At 46.2% G+C, this 16,792-nt stretch overlaps 1 protein-coding gene and 1 non-coding gene across 2 annotated transcripts in view; both read right to left on the reverse strand.

Moving 5' to 3' along the window:
- Positions 1–1,945: 1,945 nt before the first annotated feature.
- Positions 1,946–2,017, reverse strand: trnaa-ugc (transfer RNA alanine (anticodon UGC)). The gene has a single exon. It is a non-coding gene; the product is annotated as a tRNA-Ala (tRNA).
- A 5,725-nt stretch (positions 2,018–7,742) lies between these two features.
- The window catches only part of LOC134352507 (serine/threonine-protein phosphatase 2A 65 kDa regulatory subunit A alpha isoform-like), a 39,420-nt gene continuing 30,370 nt past the window's right edge, over positions 7,743–16,792 (reverse strand). Inside the window, exons 12-13 of the mRNA XM_063059774.1 lie at positions 16,330–16,447; positions 7,743–7,918 (exon numbers count right to left, since the gene is read on the reverse strand). Coding sequence (XP_062915844.1) covers positions 7,743–7,918; positions 16,330–16,447 — 294 coding nt within the window. The remainder of the gene's footprint in view (positions 7,919–16,329; positions 16,448–16,792) is intronic.

A 16,792-nucleotide genomic window follows, 5' to 3' on the forward strand; every position in this document is an offset into this window, starting at 1 on the left:
GGACATGGTGGTGAAGAGGCTTTTGGGACACTGGTTTCAGTCAGGGCACCGAATATAGAAGCTGGGATGAGATGTTGCAGTTGTCCAACACGTTGGTTTGGCCACATTTCACAAATAGTGTTTAGTTTTAGTGACCCTGCTGTATGACATTAAGCTGGAAAGAGAGCGGGAGTGGTTGAGTCAAGTACATTAAAAAGGCACTTGGACATGGAAAGGAAAGGTTTTGAAGTATATAGGCCAAATGCACAGAAATGGGACAAGGAGGAGGATAACCTTGTTCATAATGTGGTGGTGAGGGGGTTACAGACCACAAGCTCAGATGGGAACTTTGGTCATTGTGGTATCTGTGTGAATCTGACTGTAGACCTTGTTGAGTTAGTTCAATGACATTAAACTTTTCCAAATGACTTGTTATTTCTTCATAGATTATAGACTCCAGTAGCTGAAGTGAAGTTAACAGGACTACAGTTACCTGCATTTTATCTTCCACCCTTCTTCAACAATGGTTTTCAACTCCACTGGAACCTCACCGTTAGATATCAAAATGTCAAAAACATTTTGTCAAAAACATCTTTCAGGAGGGCAGTGGGGACAATGTCAAAGGGGGAGATTGGACAATCGCTGAGCACAACAAGAATTGTTGTTTTACCCGCCAAATTCTCAACAAATTTCAGGAAGTGATTAAGTGAGTGGACGGAACTTTAAATTAGAAGCACAAGCTTTTATTTTAAGTGAAAAGTGTGTTGTGTACACAGACGACATGACAGCGATTTGTGGTAAAATATTCTGCTGATGAATAGCAGACGATGGTTTCGACCTGTCGGCCTCTGGATAAAGGGTCCATCACATTCCCGCCGCGCCATTCTGCTGATTGGTAAATATCTCTGTTCTTCTCCTGTCTTTCTATTTGTTAATTTTTCCGCTTTCCCCCGATTATCTATTGTTTTGTTTATTGGATTATGTTCCCTGTCTAATTTCCGTCGTGTCTCTCTTACGCATTTACCTTCCTCCCCGTCCTCCTTTCCCTGTCCATTACTTCCTACCCCATCCGGTTATTATCCGGTCTCTGTGCTCCGACCCTGCCGGATATCTCCTCCCCGACATTTCAGCAACGGATGTGATTTTCATTATCATTCTGACCCTATTCCTACGGCCCTGCAGTCAGACATACTGGTCATCTCCCGCTGTGTCTCCTTGCCTTCCTTCTCTTTGTCTGCGGGCCGTTATTTAGGATATAAACACAGGAGATTCTGCAGGTGCTGCAAATCCGGAGCACAGAATGCCGGAGCAAATCACCAGATCAGACAGCATCTCTGGGGAGGGGTAAACAGTCGATGTTTCATGCGGAGATGCCACCTGGCCCGCTGAGTTCCTCCTCCATTTGTGTATGCTATTTCGGTCACTCTCCGGTGTAACGAGCAGCGACCGCAGTCTGAGGTGCAGCGGAGAATACACCCACACGCCGGAATTTATTTTGTCAAATTCCGACTCTCGTTCACCTCCCCATCCGTCCATATGATCAAATGAAGGTCAGAATTCCTTAGGTTTTGACTGGTCCGCAAATCACTGGGTCTCAATGTGAAAGTGAACTGCTGTCAGCAGTCTTCTCAAAACTTTGTAGGGTCTTGCCGTCGGATGCCTTGCTATTCTTGTACCAGACAGTTTAGCAAGTGTTTGAAACACTCTCAATGATACTCCTGTAAAATAAAAACATGGTTTTTAAAAAAAATTTCACTGGCTTCAATCTCCTCAGGATGTAGACATACCGGTGTGCTTTCCTGGTGTTCTCTGGGGTGTTCAGAGGTCCGCTCTCTCTCTTGAGCAGCCGTTTAAATGCAGTAATGAACGGTCAGCCTGCACCTTCCTAACTCAAGTATATATCATTCTCCTCCTTTATATGTGCCGTCTCGTTATCGCTGTGAGGTTGTGAAAAAGTCCACTAGCGTGGAGATGCCGGGGATTGAACCCGGGACCTCATACATGCAAAGCATGCGCTCTTCCACTGAGCTACATCCCCACTTCAAATGCAGAAGTGTTCAGGTCCAAACCTTCCTGCATATCACAACTGAGCAGTGCAACACAGATACTGGTTGATGGCCACAGTCATTCGGCCCCGAGTCTGCTCCACCATTCAGTGCGATCATACTTGATCCTTGCGCAGTTCTCTTCCCAAACACCATGATAATTTTTGTTGAATGAAACCAATTAGGCTCCAGCAGAATGATCACGGACAAGAAAACACGTACCACATTCTGAAGGATAGTTTCAATCTCGCTGTTATGTCTATTGGCAAACAACAGGAATTCTGCAGATGCTGGAAAGTCCTGACGAGGGGTCTCGGCCTGAAACGTCGACTGCGCCTCTTCCGATAGATGCTGCTTGGCCTGCTGCGTTCACCAGCAACTTTGATGTATGTTGTTATGTCTATTGAATCGTTTCCTTGTGAAAAAAGATGAACGCTTGACCTCACAATCTACCTCGTTATGACACTCCACCGTATTATTTACCCGCTCTGTACTTTCTCTGCCGCTGTTACACTTTATTCTGCATTTTCTGATTGATTTACCTTGTTCTTTCTCAATGCACTGCGCAATGATTTGATGTCGATGGAAAGTATGAAAGAGAAGCTTTTTGTCACATATTGTATCTGGGTACGTGACAAAATTAAAACCATGTTAATCCCCTCTGAACTCTGTACGGCAGCAGAAAGAGAGCATTCCCCCCCCCCCCCACCCCGGACAGAACAGCCTAACCCAGCAGTGAATGAAATGCACGGAGAAAAACACTGCTGGTTCACCAAACACTGTGGGTGGGCTCGAACCACCACCTCTCGGTTAACAGCCGAACGCGCACACCGACTGCGCCAGAAAGACAGGGAGTAAAAGAAGGATTAAATGTTCCATTTCTTCGTTGGACAATGTTGATTAGTAGTCGATGCCAGGACACGGCTTTTCACAATATGAGTGGACGATTTGCTTCAGAGAGTCGTGGACATTATAAAAAGAAAACGTTAGGAACGAATACTTGGCAGAATTAGAAGCTTCGCGGGGAATTCCCAATTTATTCACAGCGCATCTGCTAACGACTTGGCCGCGACTACATCCTCCTCACAACTGGGTCGGCCAGGCAGAAGGGCGTTTTACTTGGAATGTGGTCACTGTGTCCCAGAACGTATGGGGAGTGTATCGATCCCGGGGTCGGAGAAAACAGGACAATTACTGAAGTAAAATCTGAAACTGCCGGAAATATTCCACAGCTCAGACAACGTCTGCGGAGGGAGAAATAGATTTCATGTTTCAGGTCGATGACCTTTCACCCTGAGCTCTGGGCGCGGAGTTGGAGGAGAGAATCTCACTCAGTCTCTGCCGGGTGGCCTGAGCTGGGCCAAGGTGCCGGTTTCACTCTCTTCCTCCTTTCTATTGAACCGTAGTCCTTTCCGAGCGTAAGACCGGCCCTTGTTTAAAATTTAAAGTGTAGCAGAGGTGGGTGATGCAAATATTTTAGTGAACGTTGGACTCTGTCACTAAGGGTTACACTGAATGGCGCTGAGATACAGAGTCGCTGAGGGGATATCTGAAGAAGCAGAACACCTATCGCGAAATTCTCCCCTCCCGGGATCACTGCAGACCGGACTGTTCCACATCCCCGATGAACTGATCATTTCAACATCAAACTCCGATTTAACCTCGTTAACACTTTTTACTTTGACAATTCGGTTTGAAACCACGTTTAATATGGAAACAGCAAAACTAATTCCTGGTCGGGGAAATGAAACCCCTGTCTTTTCCGTGACGGTCGGGTATACTAACCATGACGAGTAACGAGTAACGACTAACGAGAAACGGGAGGAAGAGAGAGAGAGAAGGGAGAGAGAGAGAGAGAGAGAGAGAGAGAGAGAGAGAGAGAGAGAGAGAGAGAGAGAGGGGGGGAGAGAGAGAGAGAGAGAGTGAGAGGGAGAGAGAGAGAGAGTGAGAGGGAGAGAGAGAGAGAGAGGGGGGGGGGAGAGAGAGAGAGAGAGAGAGAGAGAGGGGGAGAGAGAGAGAGAGAGAGAGAGGAGAGAGAGAGAGAGAGTGAGAGGGAGAGAGAGAGAGAGTGAGAGGGAGAGAGAGAGCGGGAGAGAGAGAAAAAAGAAACACCTATAACAAGGTCCTTTTTCTCCAGTCCTGATGTAGGGTCTCGGCCAGAAACGTCGAGAGTAACTCTTTTCCGTAGATGCTGCCTGGCCCTACTGAGTTCCTCCAGCATTTTGTTTCTGTTGTTTATTTTCTCTCTTTTCCAGCTGGGACGAACAGGCATCCACCGGAAACAAATGTTGCCTACCCACTGAGTGTTTCCAGCATTATTTATTTTTTTCATATGCAAGACACGGTTTTATTCTGCAGAGAATAGATGACATTAAGATACCTCAATGCACAATCGGTTAATCTTTCCAACCAAACAGAAACCTCCGCAGAAATGAAAAAGGATAACATATAAAGTACATTCCAGCCGAAAGCCAGTGGATATCCCTGCCTCTACCAATGATGGAACGGTCTCGTTTTTTAAAGCGCACTGACGGAAAATTGTTGTTGGCAGCTGTTGACATAGCAGAGGATGGTTTCGACCCATCAACCTCTGGGTTATGGGCCCAGCACGCTCCTGCTGCGCCACTCTGCCACGGAATAGGAACATTGCTTCCCCATGAATGATGTGCAATCTCTCGCGTTTGTGTGTGTGTGTGTGTGTGTGTGTGTGTGAGGTGTGTGTGTGTGTGTGTGTGTGTGTGTGAGGTGTGTGTGTGTGTGTGTGTGAGGTGTGTGTGTGTGTGTGTGTGTGTGAGGTGTGTGTGTGTGTGTGTGTGTGAGGTGTGTGTGTGTGTGTGTGTGTGCGCGCGCGTATCATTCTGTGTGTGTTTGCGCGGGTGTGTTGGTGTGGGTGTCTGTTTTTGCGAATCTGTATATGTCTGGGTCTGTGTTTCTCTCTGTGTCTGTGTCTGTCTATGTTTGTGTCTGTGCCTGTATATGTCTTTGTCTTGTCTATGTCGGTACATGTCTGGGTCTGTGTCTGTATAATGTCTGCATCCCTGTCTGTGTCAGTGCCTGTATATGTTTAAGTCTAGTCTGTGTCTGTACATGTCTGAGTCTGTGTCTGTATATGTCTGGGTCTCCCTCTGTGTCTGGCCATGTTGCATCAATTCCATCTTTCCCCCTTATTCCTACCCACTTACCTCGCTTTCTGTCGTTAATTCTGTATCCACTTTCGTTTCATTCTTCCTTACTTTCTGGACCACCCTGCTATTCTTTCCGTGTCGTTTATGCTGTATCCCATCTTGCACTTCGGTCCCGATATTTCGCCAGTGAATGTGGTTTACCTTATTTAATTGTTGACTTGGACAATTCATCCCTCTTGTGGGGCTTCTTATAAATAACGAATTTTGAGCCACACTCGGGAATCACAACGTTCAATCCCGAGGTCCCATTTAACGTTCTAATCCTGTCCTGATCATTGAATAAATGTTGGATTTCCAAGTTGAACCAGAAGTTCACCTCGTCTCCCTGTGAACGGAACTCGCGGATTTAGATGCTGACTTGGTTTCCGCATCGCAATCACATACCTCAAAACATCCCTTCATTGGGATTTAGTTAGACCATAAGACCATAAGACACAGGAGCAGAAATCAGTCATTCAGCTCATCGAGTCTGCTCCGCCATTCCATCAGGGATGATCCCGGATACCACTCAACCCCATACACTTGCCTCCACCGCAGTCTGCGGCTGAGCACTCCACAGATTTGTTACTCTCTGGCTAAAACAAAACCCTCCTTACCTCAGTCTAAAAGGTCGCCGCTCAATTTTGAGGCTGTGCCCTCTCGTTCTGGACACCCCCACCATAGGAAACATCCTCTCCGCGTCCACCTTATCCTGCTCCTTCAACATTCAGTAGGTTTCAATGAGAATTGTAGTTGTTGCTGTAACGTTCAGAACATCACGCCGAGCTTTCGTCCCTTCCCTAAAAGTGGGGGTGTTTTTAGAATTCCCCTACCGAGGACTGATATGCAGCAAGGAACCATTCTTAACTATCCCACGTGTTACAGGTTTATCGTGGCGCCTCAACGACGGCAATGAAAGGCAAACCATAGTGCGGGAAATTTCTTCATCTGGGATTTTCCGCCCAGATTTCAAACTTCACAAACAACAATGTGGAAATGCGGGGTTTGGACCCTGGACTTCACACTTGCGCTCCTCCACTGAGCTACGTCACCACTGTCACATGAACGATGATATCTCCTGTCTGAGACTCTGATCATAAAGATTGGGCATTGAAAGATAGAAAATAGAAGTCGGAGTAGGCTATTCGGCTCTTCGAGCCAATTCTGCCATTCATTTGGATCCTGGTCGCTCCCCTAACCTCAGTTTCTCTTCCCGACCACTACGCACGCCCTTTTGATCCATTTTGTGTTTGAAGATATGTCTGACCTCTCTTTGATTTATTCTCATTGAGGGGAGCTGCGTCAGGGAGAAAAGGAGACGTGACTGTCTGACGGTCCCACACCACTGACCTGAAAAATTTAAGGAGTTTAAGTCAAAGAGCAACAACAGGCTTTTAAAATCAGAGTATTAGTTTAAAAGGCCGACGTAACGGTGAATGAAGTAAATATTTCACCAAACACAAGATTGCACATTAGTCCTGAAATAGAAACAGGACACTTTTGGAAATGCGCATACACGCCAAATTAAAGAGAAAATATTTAAATCGGAAATCACTTGTCACATTCTTGCAGACTGAAACGGAATGATCAATAATTACCGAAATTAACATTGTTCCCTGCAGTCGGGAATGCCGTCAACCGTGTCGTGAGGATGTCAAGTTGTGGATTCATTTAACTTGTACGATGACGTGAACGAAACAGCCGAACTCCTGGGTCGGAAAATGACAGAGAGGGACTCAGTGAGGTCAATAAATCAGCCACTTGCCACAGAGAGCATTGGGGGCCTGGGTCTTGTGTTATAGCCACCTGCCACCAGAGGGCACAGAGGAGCTGGTGTCCGATGGAACCGCCGCACCATGTGGTCGCAGGACAATCGTTAGATATACTGATGCCAAATGAGAGTTTGTATTGGTTTCGTATTCCATGATCTGTCCATTCATTTCATGGCAAAATGCATGCAAAGAGAGGCAAGTGGTGATAGTATTCTATCTTATATATGTGTTTACCGCTTTCAATAAATAAAATAGGAGCACACACAGCAGGCAACAAAAGCTGCAGGATTTCCAGAGGCTATCAGTGGCCTCGACCACTGATGTTCCGGCTAACGGCGCAAGGCTCTGATCGATTGCGCCACGGAGACATCCTGAAAGAAATTGGAATAAATCGGCTCTTCCTGGGTTTAGATAGGGTGACCAGATATTGGTGTTTGCAACGGGTCTTTTACAATCCGTGTCCGTGAGAGGGATCAGAGAGTCACGAAGAATATAAAACAAAAAAGGAAGTGACAGGTAATTGTCAGGTTTCGAATCTACGGAGAGACAGCATAATCGATTTGTCATCCATCGCCTTAACCACTCGGCCACAATTACTATGTTCACATGTGACAGGGTCACAGAAACAGAAATTATTCTGAACTAAAAGCAGAAACTGCTGGAAATACTCAGCATCTGTGATGGGAGAAACAGAGTCCACATTTTGTTCGGTGACCTTTCACCCTGAAATCCATGGGGCATTTGAGCGGAGAAAAACTCTATTGTAGCGGGATAGGTTTTCATCACATCGCGATGACAAACCCAAAGTTCCCCATGTGGGCCTCAGCAGCTGGGACAAAGGAGTTTGTCGTTTCCCAGCTGTCCTGGAGAAGGCGGAGCCGGGCCTTATTCCTGTCACACTGATCTACGTGTGCTGAGGGAGCCCCCAACGGGCTCTCAATGACGGGGCGCCAGGACACTGAAACAGAGCGCAGGGACTGACTGCAATGGTGACGTCTGCAGGGTAGCAGGGGCCGCCGTCCCGAACTTGTTTCACTCTCCTCCTACTTTCTCCCATCAGTGCATTAGCACCACCTACTGTAAAGGAGTATGAGGGGACGCTTGGTGGGGATCAGATGTGACATCACAAATCTATTTTAACTAAAACGTTCACCGGGGTCCTACACGACTTAACGTCCCTGCCTCAGGTACCAGTATATCCTGCAAATTCCGCCCCCAGCCCGACCCATTAAATGCCTAAACAGCTTCCAACTTTCCCAAGAATATCTGTGGCACATCATGATCACATGTTCCACCGTCTCTGACAGATTACAAAAATCACATGACACATTCCCTTACCACCCAACAAGTGCCAAAGAGGAGTGCAAACCCGTATGTCCGACTATTATTCTCATAAAACACACATCTCCCTCCTATTCTTTTCCACAAGGTACCAACTTTGGACTGATGGAAACAAACTATAATAGCACCTCCCTCTGCAACTCTTAACCGACAATTTCTGCTATTTCCCAATCTAGTGCAACATTTGGCTTCATACTTTCCCACACAAACTATAATATCTACCTCAGACTTAGTGTCTGCTTTGCTTTGAGTGACGGAGGATGAGAGGTGACCTGATAGAGGTGTAAAGGATGATGAGAGGCATTGATCGTTTGGATAGCCAGAGGTTTTTTTCCCCAGGGGTGAAATGGCTAACACAAGGGGGTATAGTTTTAAGGTGCTTGGAAATAAGTACTGAGGGGATGTCAGGGGTCGGTTTTTCACACAGAGAGTGGTGGTGCGTGGAATGCACTGCTGGCGGCAGTGGTAGAGGTGGATACAATAGGGGCTTCTAAAAGCCTCTTAGAGAGGTATGTGGAGCTTAGGAAAATAGATGGCTATGTGCTAAGGAAATTCTGGGCAGTTTGTAGAATATGTTGCATGGTCGGCACAACATTGTGGGCTGAAGGGCTTGTAATGTGCTATAAGTTTCTGTGTTCTGTGTACCGTGTTCCTCCCACACACTTCAGAGCATATAGATCATAATACACATCCATCAACAGATCGGCTGTGGTCTTCTTAAAGACTTTGATTCCAAACTCTGCAATACTGAGGTAGTGTCTGGGCAGATCACAATTCTATCTGACTTAACTTATTCAACCCATTGCAGACTAATGGTAATGGCCATAAATTCTGCTGTATAGACAGACAACCTTTTCCCACCACAACATTAAACCAGGGAATAAATAACCCACCCAGTTACTAACTGACTTTTTAGAACAATCTGTAAAGACAGGCAAAAAGGAAATAATACTGCTGCCATAAATGACCAGACATCCTCTCACCCTCACATGAATTTAGAACATAGAACATAGAATAGTACAGCACAGTACAGGCCCTTCGGCCCACAATGTTGTGCCGACCCTCAAACCCTGCCTCCCATAAAATCCCCCACCTCAAATTCCTCCATATACCTGTCCAGTAGTCTCTTATACTTCACTAGTGTGTCTGCCTCCACCACTGACTCAGGCAGTGCATTCCACGCACCAACCACTCTCTGAGTAAAAAACCTTCCTCTAATATCCCCCTTGAACTTCCCACCCCTTACCTTAAAGCCATGTCCTCTTGTATTGAGCAGTGGTGCCCTGGGGAAGAGGCGCTGGCTATCCACTCTAGCTATCCTCTTATTATGTTGTACACCCCTATCATGTTTCGTCTCACCCTCCTTCTCTCCAAAGAGTAAAGCCCTAGCACCCTTAATCTCTGATCATAATGCATACTCTCTAACCCAGGGAGCATCCTGGTAAATCTCCTCTGTATCCTTTTCAATGCTTCCACATCCTTCCTATAGTGAGGTGCCCAGAACTAGGCACAGTACAGTACTCCAAATGTGGCCTAACCAGAGTTTTATAGAGCCGCATCATTACATCACGACTCTTAAACTCTATCCCTCGACTTATGAATGCTAACACCCCATAAGCTTTCTTAACTACCCTATCCACCTGTGAGGCAACTTTCAGGGATCTGTGGACATGTGCCCCCAGATCCCTCTGCTCCTCCTCACTACCAAGTATCCTGCCATTTACTTTGTACTCTGCCTTGGAGTTTGTCCTTCCAAAGTGTACCACCTCACACTTCTCCGGGTTGAACTCCATCTGCCACTGCTCAGCCCAGTTCTGCATCCTATCAATGTCTCTCTGCAATCTTTGACAATCCCCTACACTATCTACAACACCACCAACCTTTGTGTTGTCTGCAAACTTCCCAACCCACCCTTCTACCCCAACATCCAGCTCGTAAATAAAAATCATGAAAAGTAGAGGTCCCAGAACAGATCCTTGTGGGACACCACTAGTCACAACCCTCCAATCCGAATGTACTCCCTCCACCACCATCCTCTGCTTTCTGCAGGCAAGCCAATTCTGAATCTACCTGGCCAAACTTCCCTGGATCCCATGCCTTCTGACTTTCTGAATAAGCCTGCCATGTGGAACCTTGTCAAATGCCTTACTAAAATCCATATAGATCACATCCACTGCACTACCCTCATCTATATGCCTGGTCACCTCCTCAAAGAACTCTATCAGGCTTGTTGGACACGATCTGCCCTTCACAAAGCCATGTTCACTGCCCCTGATCAGACCATGATTCTCTAAATGCCCAGAAATCCTATCTCTAAGAATCTTTTTCAACAGCTTTCCCACCACAGACGTAAGGCTCACTGGTGTATAATTACCTGGACCATCCCTACTACCTTTTTTGAACAAGGGGACAACATTCGCCTCCCTCTAATCCTCCAGTACCATTCCTGTGGACAAAGAGGACATAAAGATCCTAGCCAGAGGCTCAGCAATCTCTTCCGTCACCTCGTGGAGCAGCCTGGGGAATATTCCATCAGGCCCTGGGGACTTATCCATCCTAATGTATTTTAACAACTCCAACACCTCCTCTCCCTTAATATCAACATGCTCCAGAACATCAACCTCACTCATATTGTCCTCACCATCATCAAGTTCCCTCTCATTGGTGAATACCGAAGAGAAGTATTCATCGAGGACCTCTCTCACTTCCATAGCCTCCAGGCACATCTTCCCACCTTTATCTCTAATCGGTCGTACCTTCACTCTTGTCATCCTTTTTTTCTTCACATAATTGAAGAATGCCTTGGGGTTTTCCTTTATCCTATTCGCCAAAGCCTTCTCATGCCCCCTTCTTGCTCTTCTCAGCCCCTTCTTAAGCTCCTTTCTTGCTTCCCTATATTCCTCAATAGACCAATCTGATCCTTGCTTCCTAAACCTCATGTATGCTGACTTCTTCCACCTGACTAGATTTTCCACCTCACTTGTCACCCGTTGTTCCTTCACCCTACCATTCTTTATCTTCCTCACCGGGACAAATTTATCCCTAACATCCTGCAAGAGACCTCTAAACATCGATCACATGTCCATAGTACATTTCCCTGCAAAAACATCATCCCAATTCACACCCGCAAGTTCTAGCATTATAGCCTCATAATTTGCCCTTCCCCAATTAAAAACAATTCCTGACCTCTCTGATTCTATCCTTTTCCATGATAATGCTAAAGGCCAGGGAGCAGTGGTCACTGTCCCACAGCTGCCCACCCACTGAGAGATTTGTGACCTGACCCGGTTCATTACCAAGTACTAGATCTAGTATGGCATTCCCCCTGGTCGGCCTGTCCACATACTGTGACAGGAATCTGTCCTGGACACACTTAACACACTTAATTTGTTTTTCCTCTAGAAATCTCAAATCAATTTCCACATCTGGAAATGTCCATGATGGACCTCCTGGCCAGGCCACTTGTCCACAAATCCCCAAGACCATACTCCCACATTTATTCTCTAAGTGTCTGCAGAAAACATTTATCAGCTCTGCTGGTATATTCCCAACAACCCATTAAAACAGAATTAGTCAGACGTGACGTCCTCACCCTATTGAGCAAGTCCGGTTTGCAAGGCTCATTTTTTTCTCCCGGCAGGTCAACATCTCGCCTTGTTTAACCTCCGATGCATCTCTAGCTGTGGTCCGGAATGCTCCATTACAGATTCAAAGTGCACTGGTCTGTAGAATATCCAACTTAGATAAAACTGAATGAGCTGTCTCTCTATAAATGAAACAACCTGTACTAAAGGACAATAAATTGTCAATAGAACACTCTGGAAGAGCCACAGTCATATCCAGGCACACAGTGCATAAAGTTAATGACCCGGTTACATTTATCCTCCAAACACTTTACATTTGCTCTGCACATCAGCCAAAGCCCGATATATTTAAATACAGGAACACTGACAGCAAACACTCATACACAGTAAAGTGAATATAATCCGCACTATGTTTCCGAGTAAACACACACATTTTGATTTGGACACAGAAAATTTAAAACCCAGTCCCCAGAGACTATTCTTCCGTTGCTGTTAACACTGTTTGTACAGACCGTACCACATAGGCGGTATCGCAATCCCTTTTACAGAGACCTCATTATCTGCACATAAAGCCAAACCAAGCCCAGCCCCAACACCATCGGTGGCATCCATTAGGTTCGCAAGACCATGGATCTGCACCTGGAAAGTCTAGCTTCTGCTCTCCAGGCCACAGGCCCGGGCAAAGTTCTATGGAAAGCCGGCAGTTGCCCAGCAGCAAGTCTCCCCTCTCCATGATACCGATGTTGTCCGAGGGAAGGGCAAGGGCCGGTACAGCTTGGCACCAGTGTCGTCACAGGAGTTGCCAGAACAAAGTTAAAGACAACGTCGGACTGCCTCAGGGGCTCCAGCTCTGGATTTGTCCTCAGGGTTTACTCCCGAAGCCTTTTCCACGAGTGGGTACGGCCGCAAGGCAGCGGAGTTTGAAATCAGAGTTTTTCCTCTCTTAGTTGGACAACCTTCCCAGGCTGACGAGCTTCATCTACCCGAACCCAACACCCTGAAAATATCATTAATCCTCAGATTAAACCATATAGGACTAATAACTCCCTCCTGGGTGTGAGGCATCTGCAAATTCTGATGACATTTCTTCACAACCCACCACCACTCTGAATGACTGGCCAAAAAAAAAATGCCCAGTTGTAAAACATACAAGTTACAGTATACAAATAAAACATACAAAGACAGGGAAGTTATGGTAGGGTACAGGAACCATGGTGTACAAAGGGTGTAATATATCTAGTCAGGAAGAAAGGAAAAGCTTACAAAAGGTTCAGAGAGCTAGGTAATGTTAGAGATATAAAAGATTATAAGGCTAATAGGGAGGAGCTTAAGAAGGAAATTAGGAGAGCCAGAAGAGGCCATGAGACGGCCTTGGCAGGCAAGGTTAAGGAAAACCCCAAGGCATTCTACAAGTATGTGAAGAGCAAGAGGATAAGACGTGAAAGAATAGGACCTATCAAGTGTGACAGTGGGAAAGTGTGTATGGAACTGGAGGAAACAGCAGAGGTACTTAATGAATACTTTACTTCGGTATTCACTATGGAAAAGGATCTTGGTGATTGTAGTGATGACTTGCAGCAGACTGAAAAGCTTGAGCATGTAGATATTAAGAAAGAGGATGTGCTGGAGCTTTTGGAAAGCAACAAGTTGGATAAGTCACTGGGACCGGATGAGATGCACCCCAGGCTACTGTGGGAGGCGAGGAAGCTGATTGCTGAGCCTCTGGCGATGATCTTTGCATCATCAATGGGGTCGAGAGAGGTTCTGGATGATTGGAGGGTTGCTGATGTTGTTCTTTTATTCAAGAAAGGGAGTAGGGATAGCCCAGGAAATTATAGACCAGTGAGTCTTACTTCAATAGTTGGTAAGTTGATGGAGGAGATCCTGAGAGGCAGGATTTGTGAACATTTGGAGAGGTACAATATGATTAGGAGTAGTCAGCAAGACTTTGTCAAGGACAGGTCATGCCTTATGAGACTGATTGAATTTTTTGAGGATGCAAAACTGGGCTGAGAAGTGGCAGATGGAGTTCAACCCAAATAAGTGTGAAGTAGTTTATTTTTGTTGGCCAAATATGATGGCAGAATATAGTATTAATGGTAAGACTCTTGGCAGTGTGGAGGATCAGAGGGATTTTGGGGTCCGAGTCAAATAGGACACTCAAAGCAGCTGCACAGGTGGACTCTGTGGTTAAGAAGGCATATGGTGTATTCGCCTTCATCAATCGTGGAATTGAATTTAGGAGCCGAGAGGTAGTGTTGCAGATATATAGGTCACTGGTCAGACCACACTTGGAGTACTGTGCTCAGTTCTGGTCGCCTCACTACAGAAAGGATGTGGAAGCCATAGAAAGGGTGCATTGGAGATTTACAAGGATGTTGCCTGGATTGGAAAGCATGCCTTATGAGAATAGGTTGAGTGAACTTGGCCTTTTCTCCTTGGAGTGATGGAGGATGAGAGGTGACCTGATAGAGCTGTATAAGATGATGAGAGGCATTGATCCTGTTGATAGTCAGAGGCTTTTTCCCAGGGCTGAAATGGTTGCCACAAGAGGACACAGGTTTAAGGTTAAATTTGTTGTGATGAAGTACTTCTCTAGTCTCTGAAACAAAGAATGGACAGCACCACAGCCCTTTTCCAGTCTCCTGGAAACATCCCTATCTCTCCAGATCTTCTTATAAAACTCAAAGAACCTCTTTCGGGCTGTCTCGGGCATATGGAGTATATGATAGCTTCCCTTATCCTATCCTGGGCTGTAGTAGTTGCCCTATTGACAACAGATTTCAATTAATCCAACTTAAAGTCATCATCCAAGGCATCTCAAACATCTCGTTTCCCATAGATCTTCTCATTGTCCATCAAAATATGCTCTCGTCTCCTAAAATACTCATCCCCTATATAGTCTAGTCTTTCACAAACCGCCGAAAAGTCTCGGCCCGAAACATCGACTGTACTCCTTTCCATAGATGCTGCCTGGCCTGCTGATTTCCTCAGGCATTTTGTGTGTGTTGTTCGTCTAGACTATGCATTTTGTAAACACGTTTCACATTTATCCTGCCTTTTCTTTGTCTGTTGCAGCCAAGTTTCCATTCCCCACTGATACTGGTTATAACTTCCGACACCATTCATTTTATTTAGCTTTGTCCACACCACTGTCAGACCAATTTCCTTCCCAATTGATCAGCAAAATCCCCTCAAGCCGCCCTTTTGTCATTCCTAATAACCCTGTTTGCTATCGCCCTTTTCTTCCAAAAATTCAGCAAAGCTTCTTGCGTGACTGCCCGTTACAAAACACGAAAAGCGCGTCTGCAGCCTTCCTCCATTTTCGCGCCCCGGCCCGTTGCCGAGGAAACGAGTCTCGTGATCAGCGCGCGTTCTCTGTGATGTCACCATTAAACTACTCGTTAATCGCTGGGTATCACGTGACGCTTAGGTGCCTGCCTCGGGAGGGTAGGGGCAGAATAAATTGTCAATCAGAGCAGCCAATAGGAATCCTGCAAATATTACAGGTAAATCATGAAAAAGCTCGACCGGGGCGTGGGGGGAAGCGTCATCTCCACACCGGGCCCAGGGAAAGGAACATAGCAAATACTTACAAAGGGAAATAAAGAGCGAGATATAAAACTAAACAGAGATATTAAATGGTCTACTGGACTGTCGGTGAGGTAAGAAATAGACGCCGATTTGGGTCGAACCCTCATCAGGACAATGTTAATGCCGAGATATTGGAATATTAGCTGATTTTTCGCTGAAAAATTTAATTACATCGGGAAAGAACTGTGAGTCTAGTGGGTGGTGTGGCAGTTAATGACAGAAAATAAAGAGATATTAGATTAACAAAGAGATTTCAGGCACCAGCTTGATATTGGTTTCCCACACCGCTGGAGGGCTGTCTGCAGTTCTGGTGGACACACTGTCGGACGAACATGATTGCACTGTGATCTGTGACCTGGTGCTCTGGTCCTCATCCCCCGCCAACCCCAGGGAGCAGCAATGAACCTCCCTGACAGTGTAGAGCAGATTCACCAGGATGGTGTCGGCATGTGGCCTTTCCGTGATGAGGTGAGACTGGATGGTTTGGCTTTGTTTTCCTCAGAAAGGAGGAGAAGCTGAGGAGCTGAGAGTGGCTCTGTGGCTCACTCTGGAAGAGCCAGTTCAGGCATAATGATAGCGCTGGGTAACTCGATTGTTGCCGACTATCCACAAAACGATGCTGTTCGAAGTTCAAAGTACATTTATGATGAAAGTATATATACCATATACAGTCTGGAAATTAGTCTCCCTACAGGCAGCCAGAGAACAGAGAACCCTAATGGAATCCATTAAAAAAGACCATCAAACACCCAATGTGCAGGGAAATAAAAACAAATTGTGTAAACAACACAGGCCAGCAGACAACTGATGTTCACAAGAGTGAGCCAAGTGTTGTGAGGCCAGTCATCACTGCAGCAGCCCGTTAGTTGCAGCCGGAGCCTCAGTTCAGTGGAGAAACGAGTGAACCTCGCTGAGCAGCCAGCGAACCGGCCCAGCCCTTGCTCCGGCCTCAACACGCTGACCTGGCACTGAGATCAATCACTCGGGTGTTTTCTAGCTCACAGGCCTGGGCCCAGGCCCCGCCACCTCTACTCTGCACTGCGACCGCTTGTCTCTGCTCAGTTCTGTCACATCGAATCACCTCCAAGTCTGCTCCAGGAGTGGGAAAACATTGTCTCATTCCCCACTCTCCGGCCCGGGTCCCGTCGCCTCCATTCAATCCGTATGCACCACGCACAACCATCCTGCATCTTCAAAACTGCAGTTCACACCGCAAAAATTCCAGTTCGTATCGGCAGCTGAAAAGCTCAACTCCGAGTGGCAAGCAACAGCCTATTGATTGCAGTGATCGTTTACCTGAAAATGTGTGATTC

This window comes from Mobula hypostoma, chromosome 10 (genome assembly GCF_963921235.1).
Source record: "Mobula hypostoma chromosome 10, sMobHyp1.1, whole genome shotgun sequence".
Taxonomy (NCBI): Eukaryota; Metazoa; Chordata; class Chondrichthyes; order Myliobatiformes; family Myliobatidae; genus Mobula; species Mobula hypostoma.